Source organism: Pinus tabuliformis, chromosome 9 (assembly GCF_031772625.1).
Source record: "Pinus tabuliformis cultivar Carrire ecotype Pingquan chromosome 9, CPIR1, whole genome shotgun sequence".
Classification (NCBI taxonomy): Eukaryota; Viridiplantae; Streptophyta; class Pinopsida; order Pinales; family Pinaceae; genus Pinus; species Pinus tabuliformis.
This window is the reverse complement of record NC_142307.1, coordinates 257010515-257028380: the sequence shown is the minus strand read 5'-3', so window position 1 is coordinate 257028380 and position 17866 is coordinate 257010515. Positions and strand designations below refer to the sequence as shown.

The following is a 17866-nucleotide window of genomic DNA, read 5'->3' as shown; positions in this document are numbered from 1 at the left end:
AAAAAATTTACACATCTCCTATATTTTAACTAACAACAAATAAATTACATATCTCCTTCTTATTAAAATATATAGAAAAATAACAAACAAACAAAAATAAATAAAATAAAAAACTAACTCAAAATTAAATTAAATTAACCCACAAAATTTTATATAAAATGTTTTATTTAAAATAATTATTTTATCTTTCCCTAGATTACAATATACTTGTTCACACAGTGAGTTGTAAAAAATATCTATACTTGTTCACACAGTGAGTTGTAAAAAATATTTAGTAATATAATAATAGTTGCGCACTAAATAAGAATGCTCCTCTACTTCCATTCCATGTAGTGTACCTCAATTTATTTCTTAGAAGAAGCCAATTCGAAACATCTCCTTCTGTGCAGTGGTTCACATAAATGTCATCTAAATCAGAGGAGGTTCAGAGCGACCTCAGTGTCATTATAGAAAAGCTACTGTCCAATGGAGTGAACAGAAGTGAGGTGGAGGGTAAATATATCCTGCCTCTCAGTGAACGCCCCCACTTGTCTGAGGTGTCTTACTCGGAGGGCATTCCGGTGGTGGATCTCCAGGACCTGGATGGCCCTAACAGATTAGAGGTGGTCCATCAAATCCGGCATGCATTGGAGGAGGATGGCTGTTTCCAGGTAGACCATATACCTCACTTCCAACTCATCTGCAATCTTGGACTGTCAATTATCAGGTTCCCAGTGTCTAATTTAGGGTTATGATTTCATCTGACTCTTCTGATTTTATGTCAATTGCAAATTTTGATTTCTAATAATCTATTTGTTAGATTCACTCAAACTACTGTAAAAATAGTGATAATCCCTCCTAATATACCGAAAACAAAATAATAAAAACTCATACAAATAATATAAAAGATTTTCTAAATTTTTAAATAACGGAGACTTATGCATGAACATTCGTAAGTCATTGCAGATTACTTGAATATTCACAATTTGATGGACATGAACACAGTAATTTTTTTTTTGCCCAATTCTGAAATATTCTAAAAATCTGCAATGGACTTAATCTTATGCATCAACATTACACACCATGGATGACTCCACCCACAACTTTCTTGACTGGGTGCAAAATTGCTATATAATGGTTGCAAACAATTTTGTTGCATATTGTTGAGGCCAGATAGTGAACCATGGCGTGCCAGCGATAGTCATGAAAAGCATGATGGAAATCGCTAAAGAATTCTTCGAAATGCCTGTGGAGGACCGAGCATGCCTCTACTCAGAGGACCCAAAGCAGAGGGTTCGGCTTTCTACGATCACCAGTTTTAGCAAAGAAAAGGTCATTTACTGGAGAGAAGGTCTGACTCACCCATGTCATCCTCTGGAGGAAGTCATGAACTCTTGGCCCGAAAAACCTGCAGCCTACAGGTAATCAATTATAAATTGTTCTAATTGCTGATGTTTTACGTTCTTGGGCTTCTATGTTGTTTAAGAAGTTCACTTTCCAGGTTTCTTTTTGGGTTACATATGATTTTGGATGAGTTAATTTTGGGTTAATTTTTCATAAAATATTTAGTTTATGGAATTATCATTTTTATTTTTATCATTTAAATTTATAATTTTGACCAAACTAATATCTAAAGACTGCAAAATATCTCAGATTTCATTCCCAAATCTCTATATATAGCCCGAACAACAAAAAAATTGACCAATCTATGTTTTGGTGACAGAGACATCGCAGCCAGGTATTCTATGGCGGTGAGAGCACTGGTTTTAAGGCTACTGGCTGCCATTTCTGAAGCTCTAGGGCTGGACTCTCATTACTTGAATAGCTTTGGAAACAACGGCCAAGATATGGTTACCAATTACTATCCTCCATGCCCAAACCCAGATCTTACCCTTGGTTTACCAAGCCATTCAGACTCAAGTGGCGTCACTGTTCTAATGCAAGGCGATGTTAGTGGTTTGCAAGTACTCAAAAATGGAAAATGGGTCTCCGTACAACCCATAACTAACGCCTTCGTCGTCAATTTGGGAGATCAACTGCAGGTAATTACCAAAAACTGATCTAATAGAATTTTTCTTGACCATGGAATTATTAATGACAATGATTTTTCAGGTAGTGAGCAATGGAAGATTCAGGAGTGTTCGGCATCGAGCAACGACGAACGCGTCCACTGCACGTATATCAGTTGTTACGTTTCCTGTCCCTTCACCCGATGCGTTCATTGCTCCTGCAGCATCCCTGGTTGATGAACAACATCCAGCTCTGTACAGAGGATATGAGTTTGGAGAATTCATGAGAATATGGAGAATTAAGGAATTTAATGGCAAGGCAGTGTTGGATCAATTCAAAATTGAATACCCAGAGGACAATAATGGTGAATGACTTTTGTTGCTTGAATGGTGGTTGGTTTCTGCCCTTCAGCTTATTTAAAGTCAGGAGGACATATTTATATATTTCATCAGTATGTTTTATTCGGTTACTTAAAAGTTTGGGATGTCATTTCTAAACAAATAAGTTAGAGATTCCACAGTTTGGCATTATGCTATGCGATTAATCATCGACCTATGTTTGTATCTGTGTGCAACTCAGTGCATTATTCTCATGTTTTCTGTAATTCAAATCGACCTATGTTTGTATTTGTGTGCAACTCAGTGCATTACTCTCATGTTTTCTGTAATTCAAATTGTATATTACATTATAGGTTGCATAGTTTGAATTTAATTTACAAGTTTAAAATGTGTGATGGGGTACACATATTGGATCTTTGGGGTACCCTTAACAATGGAAACTTTAACCCATGATCACAAACCTCATAGTTTGTTCTTTACTGATAGGGTACACCCCTATTAAAGGGTTTGACCCGACTGATTTTGGGTTCCCAGGGTGTCGATTGGTTACTCTTGAGGATGAATCTGGGATCTGGATGATCCTCTTCATAACTCTCAAACTGGATTGAATCCAGGTCGAATCACTCTATCCACGTCCCAAAATTTAGATGTCTACCAAACCCCATATTATAAAGGTTGTGTGCTACAACTCTCAAACTGGATTGAATCCAGGTCGAATCACTCTATCCACGTCCCAAAATTTAGATGTCTACCAAACCCCATATTATAAAGGTTGTGTGCTACATTTTGCTGGCACTTCTAAAATAGGTAGATGTCAGACATTACATGTTAGATGGGTAAATGATACATGTTAGATGGGGTAGATGTTAGAAGTTACATGTTAGATGGTAGATGTGTACATGTCACATGGGGTAGATGTTAGACTTTACATGTTAAATGTTAGATGTGTAGGCATTAGATTCTAGAAGTGTAGGAGTTAAATATTTGAATATTTTTTAAATATCCTCATAAGTATAGACATGCAATGTAAATTTTTTTCCTTAGTCAAATGAAAAAAATAATAGTAATAATAACAATGGAAAAGGTATATATTTTTAGTGGGATTTATTGTATAGGAGCTTATTATATTCTACGTTTTGGTGATAAAACTTCAAGTATACCTTCTTAACTATTGAGCTTATACATATGTATATATATGTATAGATATATATATCAAACCATCCTAGATCCATCTTAAATCTCAATCTATTAAGTGCAGAGACGGATCAAGTCTCTAGAGGTGCAAACATTTCCTCAAGTTTTGCACTAAAAAAAGAGGTTTGCACAATAAGAGATTTGATCCTTCTCAGTGCTTAATAGATCAGGATTTAAGATAGATCTAGGCTGCTTAGTTCATAACTTAGTGCACTTTTTCAGTGAGCTCTACACATGAATGAATGACATAGTTTAGTATTTTGGACAAGATGAAACTAAGTGTTAAGATTTTCTTATATTTTTGTTAATTTTTAATTATTTATATATTTATATTTGACTCATTTTGGTGTCCATTTCTAATTTTTGGCTTCAAGCATTACTATTTTAACCGTGTAGAATTTGCATTTTTTTTAGTGATAAACATGTTCTCTAACAACCCCTAGTTGATTTTACCTATAAACAAATAGAAGACCAAGGCCATGGAACACATATTCCAAGTTAAATGTTGGACAAAACATAGTGATGGGTAACACTTGTGATTAATTTATGGTTATCAAAATTGGCAAAGGCATTCGCAAAGGCAAAGAGGCATTAATTGACATTTTATTGCAGAGAGAGGCCCTATAGAGCCCATTATAGGGTGGATGTGTGAGCATTAGATGTGAGATGTGAGCCATAGATGTGTAGGCATTAGATGTCAGATGTGAGCATTAGATGTCTAGGTGCTAGATGTGAGATGTGAGATATTTTTTAAATTCAATTTTTTTTATAGTGTAATTTGGTTTTTTGTTAATAAAATTACCAACATTTTTAATCATGAATATTTATGAGGGATATTATTAACTTCTAAATAGGTCTTTTTACAATATCATGGGCCAATACCGAGAAGAGAAAGATAGATAGAGGGAGAGGAGAGACGAAAATCATAATACCATGGGCTAATACCATGATTTATTAATACCATGGGCAATCTAGCACTTTGATTATTATGTTATGGATCTAGTCTTTTAATTATTCTCTTACAATACAATGGGCCAATACCATGGCTTATCATTACCACATGCCCAAAAACCATAACTTATTTCAAAATCAATATGTTTTACAAATACTTTATTTTAATTTAATTTTATAACATTTTTTAATTAAATCTAAAAGAAAAAAGGTTATAATTACTTTTGAGGTATATCTAAACTCGCCATCCTCACAACTACTAAAAATATTCACATAGAGATTAAATCTAGGTTTTAGTAAATTAAAAGTGACAACATATGTGTGTGTGTGTGTGAAGTTTATATAATATAAATAATATTATAATGAACTAGGATAGATGCATCTTAACTAAGGATCCAAGTGAAGAGAGAAAGAAAGGTGACTAACAATGATAGAGGAAAGATAGTGCATGATTCTTTTATGTTTTTTATTATTGTATTTTATTTGACATGATTGATCCAAAACATAGGTTAAATCTTTCACAACCAATATTTTTTTATTTTATTTATTTAGACGCTTTATTTAGTACAATACAATGGAATGATATTTAAGAGAGAGAGTGATATGGAGGGGGAAGAGAGTGGGGGAGAGAGACATAGAGGTGGGAGAGACAAGGAGAGATATGAAGGAAGAGAGAGAGGACATGGGAGAGAGGAGGAGAGAGGGAGGGAGAGAGACATGGATTTGGAGGGGGAAAGAGAGGGAGGAAATAAAAAAGAAGTTGAGAGATAGAGGTGGAGAGAGAAAGGGAATGACAAGGGAGAGATGAAGATAGAATGAGGGAGAGAGGAGACGATGGAAGAGATAGAAAAGGAGAGGGTAAAGATAGGGAAAGAAGGGGAAAAGAGAGAGAGAGAGACATAGATATAGAGGGGTGAGAGAAGGGGAGAGCGAGAACGAGAGAGGGAGGGAGATAGTAATAGAGTTGGAGGGTGTAGATAGAGGAAGAGTGAAGAGTGTGATGGGGGGGAGGGACAGAGGGAGGTGTGAGAGAAAGGGAGAGAAAGGAAGGAAGAGAGAGAGGACTTGAGAGAGTGAGAGGAGAGAGCAGGGGAGAGGGAGATGGATTTGGAAGGGGAAGAAAGACATGTAGAGAGAAAGGTGGAGAGGGAGAGGGACTCACAAGGGAGAGATGAACAGACAGAGAGGGAGAGAGGAGAGCAAGAGGGAAGAGAGAGAGAGAGAGAGAGAGAGAGAGAGAGAAGGGGAGTCATAGAGAGGGAGAGGAAGAGGGAGAGATATATAGATAGATAGATATGGAGAGAGAGTGTATGTGTGTGGGTTGATATAGAGATAAAGGAGACATGGAGGGAGATAGAGATATAGATGGAGGAGGTGAGAGGGAATAAGAGAGATACAAAGAGAGGGAGGGAAGAAGATATATATATATATATATATATATATATATATATATATGGAGAGAGAGAGAGAGGGAGGTGTTTAGGGGGTTGAGAGAGAGATACAAATAAGGAGAGATGGAGGGAGTTATATATATAGATGACAAGTGGGGAGAGGGAAGAAGAGAAAGGGAGGGAGAGGCAGAGAGAGAGAGACAGAGAGAGACAAGGGAGAGAGGGAGGGGGAGAGAGAGGAGAGAGGGAGGGAGATATAATCACAATGGAAGGTGGAGAGAGAGGGAAGAATAAAGAGACACATAGAGACAAATACAGACATAGAAGTTAGACCTATAAATTCATGAATATTTTGGTTTTTCACTAAAATGAATGTTTTGATTTTAGTGTAGTTGTTACTTTGTAATACTAATTAATCATTTGCACAAGATGCATTGATTTCAGTGTAGATATTGATTTCTAATCATATCTAATACCTTACACTAGATGCAATGATTTAAATGTAGATGTTGATTTCTACTCCTATTTGATTTATTGCACCAGATGCATTGGTTTTAGTGTAGATATTGGTTTCTAAGCATATTTGATCACTTGCACTAGATGCATTGATTTCAGTGTAGATGTCGATTTCTAATCTTATTTAATACCTTACACTATATCCATTGATTTCAGTGTAGATGTCGATTTCTAATCCTATTTAATACCTTAGAGTAGATGCATTGATTTCAATGTAAATGTTGATTTCTACTCCTATTTTATTGTTTTCACTGAATACATTGGTTTTAGTGTAGATATTGATTTTTAATGATATTTTATTGCTTCCACTAGATGCATTGATTTCAGCGTAGATATTTATTTCTAATCCTATTTGATTTCTTGCACTAGATGCATTGATTTTAGTGTAGATGTTGATTTCTAATCATACTTGATTGTTTTCACTAGATGCATTTATTTCAGTGTAGATTTTGATTTCTCATTTGATGCAACTAGATGTATGATGTATAGTAATTTCAAAGTAATTAGATTAATATTTTCCATTGACTTCAGTGTATGCACATCTCTGCCACCTCCATCTCCCCTTATCTATCCTTCTCAACCCCAAAACATACACACTCTCTAAGTATAAGCACATAAAAATTATTCATGATGTGAATTGACTTCTGTGTTACAATAATTCAACCATAAATACAATACTTGAATTTTCATCCTAAATAAAATGTTCGCTTACCTAAAATGTTTTCTTCCTAAAACTATAAAATATTTGTAATTGCATACATTCTTATTATTCCCATTTTCCATCATTCAACATTGTTAATCACTTTGCATTCAAATGTTGTCATAAAAAATAAGTATCATTGGAAATTATTTGGGTTTTAACACTCCATAAGTCAAAATTATTGACTTTGGAGAAAACTACTATTAATATTGGAGAGAAATAGAGATGAGGTATGATGTTTAATGTAGTAGCTAGAGTTAAATATTTGAGTGGTCTATGATTTCAATTTCCATTTTCATATGATCAATATGAGAAAATGGAAAAATTAATAGGTGTGACAATAAACAGTAGAAGGAAATAGTTTCAGATTGATCCCAATGACAATTGTTTGTAATTGACTATATTCTTATTATTCACATTTTTTATCATTCAAACATTGTTGCCTTGCCACCTTGCACTAAAAAAATTTATTTCATCATTTCTCATCATTCAAGTTACTAACGGTCTATCTCATATAAAAAAAATGAGGTAACTAAGAAAATTTAAAATTAAATTGACCAAATTAATCTTAGAAATATTTAGTATATTTAAAATGATCAAAATAATTAGATGTTCAACAAATTTTGTATGAACACACATGATTGAAAACGACCGAGATTCATCTAAACTCGTATCTATAAAACTTTGAGAGGGATCAAATCTCTCGAGGTGCAAACATTCCCTCAATTTTTGCTCTAAAAAAAGAGGTTTGCGCCTCGAGAGGTTGGATCACTCTTAGTGCTTGATAGACCAGGGGTTTAAGATGGATCTAGGTTGGTTTATGAAATAAAGAAAAATAGGAGAAAAATGAAGAAAAATGAGGGGAAATGAAGAAAATAGAGGCCTGAATGATAAGAACCCTTATAGGGACGAGTTCGCAACTTTTTGTGAGTTCACTTTTTGAGCTCTCCCTTATCCTCTCATTCTCTCATACCCTTGAGAAATTAGAGCATTCTTGGAGCATGGATGGAGAATTCTAGTTTCACTTGGATTTGGTGGGGTTAAAATATATGAGTATTTGTAGAATTATCACCCAACCATGGTTTCTATGTTGGATATTTTCTAGTTATATGTTGGCTACATGATGTGTATTATCTATGGCTCTTGTCGAGTGTCATTTAGTTATTGACTTATTGATGAATGTATGGATTAGTAAGTTTTGTTGCAGCTATGTGGAGAGGGAACAGAGCCTCCTTGGTGATTCTCACATGAATCTCACACTTTATGATCAGATATGCATTCATGACCTGTATCTTACATGTTTTCCATGTGTTTGATGAAATGTCTAGTGTGTGGTAGGAATCCTCGTTCATGATCTTGATTCAAGTTTGAATATTTGGCTTTTTCCTGATGTGAGAAATGATTTTGTAAAGTCTGAGACAGTTCTTGACAGTGGTCTGGAGGTTGGTCTGGAATTATGGCTCAGATCTTGGGAACGCACCCTTTGAACTTGATATTTTGGGCTATAATCGCATGGAAGTAGTGTCATGTGTGCGGTTGGAGCCCTATAACTACACTCTTTCCTATTTGTACATTAGTTTGGGGCTTAATATCTGAGAAAAGAAGCCCGAGCTTAGGGTTTGGTCACCTTGGGTGCTCCTTTGGTCCCTAAGTGAAGTTTGTGAGAAGACATTTGTGAGCCCCACTTTCATAACTAAAGCTTGGAGGTCGGGTCATGTCATAGTGACTCTTCATCTCATGTTTACCCTAGCAAGCGAGTGAAATTGGGTAAATTTGATATGGGGTGGTTACAGGGTGGTATCAGAGATTTTAGGTTCAAACACATGGACTCGATAGGCTAGTTTTGATTTTTATGGATGCATGTTAATCGTTGATGTGTTTTTCATGCATACATGTTGGTTATTTCTTGTGTTAGTAATGTCATCATAGTTATGTCCTCAAAGAAAATACTACAAATGCTCAAGGATATGTGGGAGGATTCAAGGTGAAAAGTCCCTTAAATATACAAATGAGGGGTATATATAGTCAAGGGTGAACTTGACCCTTGTGACTCTTTGACTTCCCTCATGACTATTTGACTTACATGACTCTTCAACTGACATGACTCTTCAACTTCGTATGTGGGTCTCTTGAACTTCCATGTTACATTACATTGATTACAGTAGTATGACCCACAATAGTGATGTGGCTGAGATTACTCATGACATCAATCAACATGACATTGTTAGTATGTTCATGTTGATGGTGGTGTCCTTGTCAAGTTGTTGTGTTGTTGAGTGATGAGTGTGCTCATGGTGTTTCATAGCTTCACCTCTACATGAAAAGGTGTTTAGAGCCTTCCATGGTTTGGTGTTCGCTTGATGTTTCATTTGCATGTATCCCCTTCCCTAGTACCTGGCATGCTTCATGTGCTCATCCGTCATGAACAAGTCTCCTAGCATGCACTCCTTGTTCATCTCGTTCGTCGTCGCACCATGTCTCATCTATGTACATGTCTCTGCAATCACTCATGATGAGATGACATCAAATCCATAAACCCCCTAGTCTACCATGATACATCATCTTTCATTCTTGGGTGCAAGTGCCTGGAATAGAGGACAAAGCTCTGAAACTACGCAAAGCACATTTTAGGCCAGGATGCGAGGCTCCATGGAACTGTCGGTAAAAACTGTGGAGAGGCACTCAGAGGATGGGTTGAGTAGTCTAGGGAAATAGTGAAATCTACAAGATCTGGCTTAGCTGGGAGGTAGAACTACACAATTTTTTCAAGGAAGGTAGTGTGGGCAGTAGCAGGCACTCACAGTGAAAACTGCACAGATTTTCAGAGGAGGCCAGGAGCAGGTTGTGGGAGCTTGTTGATCAAAACTGCACGGATCTAGGAGGTAGTCATGCAGGAAATTCCTATGCATTTTCTAGGCTGAGCGGGGTGTCGGGCAGCAGGTGGAATATCCATGAAAACTGTGCAATTTTCAGGACGAGTGGTAAGCAAGTCAGAAGGTTGGCTGACTCACAAAACTGCACAATTTTCAGAGACAATGTAGTGTCAAGCAGCGATTTCTTGTCCCTCTTGTATAAACGATTTCTTCAGGAAGTGCAAGCATACAAGCAAGCATCTTCTGCACAATTTTAGGGATGAGTGCAGCGCTAGGTCACTGCCCAAGTCAAATTCTTTGGTTGACGAGTGGGAGGTTTGATGGATAGGCTTGCAAGAAGAGCAAACTAAGATAGCTTCTTGGGATAATTTTACATTTCTCTAGATGAAAGTCAGCGAGGATGATTCCAAGATTGTGCATTGCAAACTGCCTGGAGGGCAACCTCAAGATTTGTGCAACTCTCGGCAACATTGCTTGGTCACTGAGAGCTGAGACTGTTCCAGTCAAGTGCGATAATTGAGATATATCATTGAATGATCATGATGACACTTGCACGACATTACATAAAACTTCGTGTGTAATTGCGACAAATGCTTACATAGCGAACCCAAATTGTACACACAAAGCCATGTTGGGATGTGTTATATTTTGGGACCCTATATTAGGTTGGGCGGACCTACCTATGGTTTTGTGCATGGTTTTCGCACATGGTTTTGGATGTGATTGTTCTTCGTCCATGGTATTGGATGCTTTGGCATATATATATACATATCTGTGTGTGTGTGTATTATAACATTGAAATGAACATAAAGAAAAATCAAGCTCGTAGTCCCAGTTTTGGGATCGAGGGGAAATATTTGTGTATATGTGTTTTATGTGTTATGCTCTCGCATTGTTTATTTTCTGTGTCTTAAGAATTCGTATGCAGGTAATTTCTATATGGGGTTAAAACCTACAAGCCAAACCTTGAACATAGCCAGAACAATATCGCAAGCATGACATTGCAACCAACATGCTAAAAGACGACTGGTGAATGGTGCAGCTAAGAGGGTGTAAAGACTCGACACAATCTCATGAGATGAGCCTGAGTGTTTTCAATCATCATGGAAAAAATAAGGAAGGCTCTGAAATTGGATGCAAGTGAAAATTTTGGAGGGTGTTGCAACTCTACAACACTTGGCAACACACTGGTTGAATACGAGCTTCTCTGTCTCGGTTCATTGACAATGCCATGCCTTGGTCTATTAGGGAGTATTGAATTCTTATGCAGGTTACTTCGGTTTCCCCACTTACCCCATGGGTAGACATGGTTCACCTTTTTCCAACTCAGTCAAACACAACAACAAGTTCCATCTTGATCACAATGTTTCAAACCGGGAACGGTAGTTTGGCTCGTGAGTTTAAAATTTTCAGAGTATAAGTTTGCATATTTGGTGTTTCTCCATTACCAGTAGGCCTAGACAGTACCCCAATGGAGTCATGCAGGAACACATGCATTTCTCCACTACCAGCGAGCATGGTCAATACCCCGGTGGATTTGCATGCTTCACCTCTCTGTGTAGAAAGCCTTTCTCTTATTTCACCTTTGTAATTTTTTTTAAAAGCGGAGTGTGCATAGGAAGTTATTTATTTTTGGGGTGGAATATGTATCCTAAATTATTGAGAGAAGAAGAGGTTTTTCCTTCAAAGACGCATGTAACACCTCTGATTTAGGTTTGCCCATTTAGATTTTCCCCTTCTTCATTTCTACTAGTTGGATGAGCTTGAAGACATAGAACAGAAGACTGAGTATAGGCTTGGGGTTTTCTAGTGTGGACACAAGTTCAAGGTTAGACCAGAGCTTCCCTTATAGACACTCATATTTTGCATCAATACTTCATCGGCCGAAGGTTATAATAAAGCACAGAGAAGACGGACACGGGACTGACCAAGTGCTATAGTGTCACAAGACACTTTGGATCTCACCGACATACTCATTCAAAAGCCTTAACTTAGTAGGGGGAAGCACTTATTAACAAAACCAAAAATTGCATGATATTAAGAAAACAAAACAAAGTGAAGTAAAAATAGAAAATCAAAGCAAAAAGACAATATGTAGTAAGCAAACTACGTACATGGCGCGGGGCGCGACCCTGACTTATTGAAATGAATGCTTTAAGTCTTGGTTATTGATAGGAAGATTGTCAATCCTCCCATTAAGTGATTACAGATGGTATGTGTGTGGGCCAAGCTTTTCGTGGATAGTGTATGGACCAATCCATAGGGACTCGAACTTCGTACGTTTTCCTTTGTCTTCATGGGGTTTGTCTGTTGTGGGGAAAAATGCCTATGCAGGACGATCCTATCCACCTAAGGTGTGACAATGCATTAGCAACAAACAGAAATAGCTATTCTAGTATTCTTCCTTTATGAATTAAGAATGAAGAGAGATGGATGGACTAACCAGTGTCTTCCGTTTGTCCCTCGATCCGGTTTCTCTTCTCTTTCTGAGCTCCCAGCTACTTGCCTTCTCGCTCGCCCAGCTTCAAGAGGTTTCTGCAAGATCACAAGAAGAGAACACTACACAAAGACATAGATTCATATTCATAACTAGTTTAGGATTAGAAATAAACTAAACATACTAATGCAATCATACATCAAAGATACACCAGTATATAGGAGAAACCAAGATAGCTTTATTGATGAATAACAAGGTTCAGGAAGAGATACAACCCAGAGGGCTCCAATCCAGCGTCTCCTTCCTAGCAAATGAAATTCCTATCTTCACCTTCCCTCAAAGCATTTAGCACCCAATGATTCAAGTCTCAAACCAACAGCAATTCTTTGCAATAACAAAATTCCAGCCTCTAGATCTCATGGAGGAGAGATCCATATATAGATGTTTGGGGAGAGGATGAGTCAGCTTGAGATCTAACTAGTGTCCTCTCCCTCTGTCAGTTCTTGCTTCCACTTGGAGGTTCTTGCTTCCACTTGGAGATTGAGAACCTCTTACTCATCACTAGTTGAATTCACTGAGGCAAGTGTCATTAATGAAGATTCTGGAAGCTTCCAGGGTCTTGACACCTCGTTGAATGAACTTGCCATTTGTCAATTCCCGCTCAGCGCACCCTGGTAGTGCTTCTACCTGTGTTGCAGTGCAGGTAGCCAGTGCAGACTTTACATTTTAGCGCAGACAGCTAGTGGAGCCTCTGAATTGATCCTGAATTGACTTGTTTTTGAGCAGTTTCTGGTGGAGAACTTCTGTGAATTGTTGTGGTTTGTTAGCCTTGTTCCTCTAGGGGTAGGAACAACATGTTTAGGGACTTTGGATCCCTTAGATTATGGACATTTCATGCTTATAGCTGCAAGGCACAAAAATGTCTATAACAGTTGCCCCCTAAAGTATGAGGTTGTTTATCGGGTGAAATGCTTTATTAGGAGGATCCGAAGTTCATTCATTGCTGGGAGGAGACATGTAATAAGATACAATACAATACATTATTTTTCATATTGCTTTCATGATCTAGCTGAGGCGGGCATTCCCATGCTCAGCTTTATAAATTCATTTTTCTATACATAGAACGGACAATCGTCTGATGGTAGACTGATAATTTTGATGAAATTATCATCCTTTGGATAGGATAATTATCTGCTGCAATGATGTACATGCCAATGTCTTTATCTTTCCTGAATATATCTCGCGGCCCAGATGGATGAAACTAGATCCGGGGTCTTCAAACTCGTTCGATCTTCACTCTAAGTACAAGTCGATCCATGTGAGAAATGTTCTGAAGTCGAGCATGGAAAGACATCGCTTGATTACCGGGCAATGAGGTAAACCGTTAACAAGTGCGATAGGAATCACCGATAATGATAATGACCCTCAAGGTACTGCAGTACAATTCACGTGGTGTGAATAAAGGACTTGGCGTCGAACACCACACAAAATCTTTCGGTCGAAAGGTCTTTGATGTATACCTGTCGCCGGAAGTGAGAAACTTGCCATTGAGGCATGCAAGCTTCAAAGTACTGAAGGGGTTGTTCCTAGATCCACTTCTTGGATAATGAGTTGATGTCGACAAGAAGCGATCCGTCTAAGAAGGGCCTTAATGAATCCCACATCAATGACACGGAACGGAGCTAATGATTTTGATGGAGGTGAAAACGATTTGATGATATATGATTCAGGGTGGCGGTCATGAAAGGATGAAGGATAATGTATGGCAGTGGATGGGACACGGTTGACTTCTCTGAACGACTTCTCTTGAACATATGGCGACACTTATGCGATGGATCGGTACCATTACCCCAAATATGGATGGTATGGCGAGACCATGGTGACGTGCCCGGTGAATGAAACAACCCAACCTGATTGTGGTACGTAGGAAAAGTGCCATGTTCAAGAGCGACCTGCTACCATCAAAGTTTTCTTGAGTTTCTCCCAATTTTTCCCTAGTCATTGTTGACCAGTACCTCTTTATTTTTTTCAAGCTTGAGGAGGATAACATATGCTTGTTCTATAACTTGCCCTTCGGGAAAGCCGATCGCTATGTTTTAACGAGCCTAGCGATAGTGAAACTCGTTCTCGTCTAAAGACAAGTTTGTCGCTATTTAATGCATTTAACGAGTCTAACGACAAGGATAACTTGGTCCTTTTCATTTTTAGAGAGTCTGAAAAGGTACGTAAAGTCAACTCCGAAAGTCCTTTTCGTCATCTAATCCCTTAAGTCCGAAAAAGTATAAAACAATAGAGAAGGGATGAGTTTTCGATAGTTTTAACGAGCCGAACAAAACAAGCGCTCGATCTTTTTGTGCAATAATCCCTCAGGTCCAAAAAGATTAAAATCTAGAGGAGGGATAGCACTTCCGGTCGCTTTAACGAGCTGGAAGGCCAAAACTCAGCAATCTTTTCATATTTTACGAGTCATATGAAAAGAGCTTAAAGAAGACTTGTCTTTTGAGGAACGAGTGATAAAACGGGTTAGCAGTTGATTCCAGGTACGGGTTGGAATTTTCCAATCACGGCAGTGTCACAAGGATGGCTAGTGAAATCACTCTTCACAGTTGTTCCTCAAAATGGGTAAACAATCATATGGAGGTGAACGATCGGCCAATGGAAAAGTGGAGGTGACGGTGCAAACACGACCAAGGCTTTAATGGCTGATGATATTACATTCGCAGTGGTTATTTACCGGGTAGTTCATTTTTTAATGAGCTTAAACGCAGATTGAAACACTTGCTCGATCTTATGTTTATTTTTTAACGAGCATGAACTATGCGCTAAAACTGCTCGGATCTTGCGTTTATTTTTTAACGAGCATGAACTGTGTGCTAAAACTGCTCGATTAATCCAGTCATATGATAAGAATGTCTCATTAAGATTCTATTTTTTATGGAGCTTCATCTCACAAAGCTTTGCTCCGGATCCTTTCGTTATGCGAGTTCGGAAACGACTAATCCTACGATTTTAAAGGGTTAGACCTACAGGTTTAAAGGGAGGACCTAAAAATTTAAAAAATAAATAGTCGCCCCTTGCTTGCACTCCAAAAGGTTTGCATGCCCCCAGGTATAAAATATGATTTCAAGGTTACCCTTACTTTGTCTGCCAAAACATTTGTTTAAGCAGGAAAGGTCTACCTCTTTCAGGCTACCCAAAGATTGTTTCATTAATCTTTCAAACAAAAAAATCCTTCGGCGATATCTACCGAGATAGACAAAGGTGAATGACCTTAGTGCCAAACACGTAACTTTGACAAAAGAATCTTATTCTAGAATAACCCCTCTTCCTAGACGGACGGGGTACAGACTAGTCATATTCTCCCGCAGAAACCTAGGACGCATGCCCCCTGGGTTCCAGTCATATCCTCCCGGATTACTCGTGCTCATCAGGAGGACGGACCGTGGTTTGAGACATTTCTTGAGTGAAGAGACCATTTAGGGATGGTATATGACTATTTTGTTGGCATTATGATTCAAGTGTTGTCCTTGATGGCAACTCACTCAGAGGATGGTACAGGTGCTCAGAGGTTGGTACAGGTGATGGCAACTTAATCAGAAGACAGATCTTAGTACAGCATGCCAAGGAAGTTCATATACGCATGTTCGTTAAGCCCAAGTCGCGTGTACACGCTAGTTGGATTCAGAAAAAGAGCGTGTATGTGGAAAAGTATCTTTGGTCCATGGTGGTTAGTCCTTGGAAGTTGTGCCTATGATTTCGGATCATTGTGTCTCGACGGGCGTGTCGATCCCTAGTTTTGAAGTTGATGGTATTGTGTTACTATGGTTTTGGCTCTTGGTATTGAGCTAGGCCTAAGACTATATAAGGAGAAGAAGATCATTAGGCAAAATCATCTTTTGACAAGGCTTGAATATCTAAGAGAGAAAGAGATATGATATGCAGGTTCTGGGTTGCTTGATCTAAGCCAAGGAGAGATCACATCGGTTGATGGAAGACTAGATCTAAGGATAGATCGGGATCTAATGGTTTGAAATGCACTATCATGATATGGTTGATTATGCGTATTTCTAGATCTGCATATTGTCGCAATGTTATGTTCTGGGTCTAACTAATGTCTGGTACAGCTGCAAATTGAGAAAGTTTATTTTTAGATCTGCACGCAGGTTGGCTTCGGTAAAAGCGCGTGTATACGCGGGTTTTGCTCATTGAAGTAGCGTATATCTTTTGAAGCTTGATTTTGGGTTTTACAGTGGGGTCTGACTGTTATTGCAGAGTTCTGTAGTCTGCTCTGTGTTCTGGTAACTGGTGATTGACAGGGTTCAGTGGTTCAGTGATTCAAAGTTTGGTTGTTTTATGCTTCAATGATCTATTGTGGAAATTGAATGAATTGTGGTATTCAGATTGTAATGTTGTGCTTCAGGAATATCCAAGTCTGAAAATGTATGAAAAGTGATACCTGAAAGAAAGAAGATTGTAGGTCAGCACCTACGTACTAGTATCTTGGCTAGTACAAGAGCAAAGGGGGTTGGAGCTCCCTTCCAAGGAAGTTTGGAGAACGAGAGAAGGTTGTAGCCTTCTGCAGGTTGTAGCCTGCGTACTGGTATAAGGCTGCACCAGTACAAAAGATTGTAAACTGAAGTTTCATATTAAAGAAAGATAGAGACAACTTGCAGCAGGTGGTTTTCACCCACATTGGGTTTCCACCTTATATCTTGGTGTTCATGTGTGTGGCTTTTGATCTGTTCTGTTATACTGCACATGTTTACTGTTAATGTGGTGAATAATGTCCTGATGCACTTAACTGAAGAATAAGCTAACTAAATTGTGAGTTTTCTTCTTATACGTTGTTTTACTTAGTCACAGTAGCGTGTACACGCTGGTTCACTTAACTGAAGTAGCGTATATGTTTCTGAGCATTGAAAAAGTTTGATTGATCTGATAATACTGATTCACCCCCCCTCTCAGTATTATTTCCAACAATTGGTATCAGAGCAGGTCCTTCAGAGAAGCTTGATCGCTTGAAGGTAGATCATTCATCATGAGCAACTACGAGAAAGAAGCATCAATCAGGCCACCGGTTTTTGATGGAACAAATTTCAATTATTGGAAGGTAAGAGTTACTGCATATCTTCAATCTCTTGGTACAGAAGTTTGGAACATTGTAGAAACAGGCTATGCTTTTCCTTCAGCTACTCCTACAGATCCAGCTGAGAAAAAGGCATATGAAACAAATGCAAAAGCAGTCAGTACTCTATTAGGAAGTATATCCCAAACAGAATTCATGAAGGTCATGCACTTCAAATCAGCAAAAGAGATATGGGACAAAATGATCACTAGCTATGAAGGAGATGAACAGGTAAAGCAAGCTAAACTTCAAACTCTCAGGATTCAATATGAGACTCTCAAGATGTATAATGATGAAAGTGTGGCTAATTATTTTCTTCGGGTAGATGAGATTGTTAATTGTATGAAAAATT

General features: G+C 38.2%; 1 protein-coding gene across 1 annotated transcript; it reads left to right on the top strand.

Moving 5' to 3' along the window:
* Window positions 1-366: 366 nt before the first annotated feature.
* LOC149148156 (protein DMR6-LIKE OXYGENASE 2-like) lies at window positions 367-2567 on the top strand. Its single transcript, XM_089445383.1, has 4 exons — window positions 367-650; window positions 1153-1400; window positions 1703-2021; window positions 2092-2567. The coding sequence occupies exons 1-4, from the start codon at window positions 402-404 to the stop codon at window positions 2359-2361; spliced, it is 1086 nt and encodes a 361-aa protein (XP_089301509.1). The 5' UTR covers window positions 367-401; the 3' UTR covers window positions 2362-2567.
* Window positions 2568-17866: the final 15299 nt, after the last annotated feature.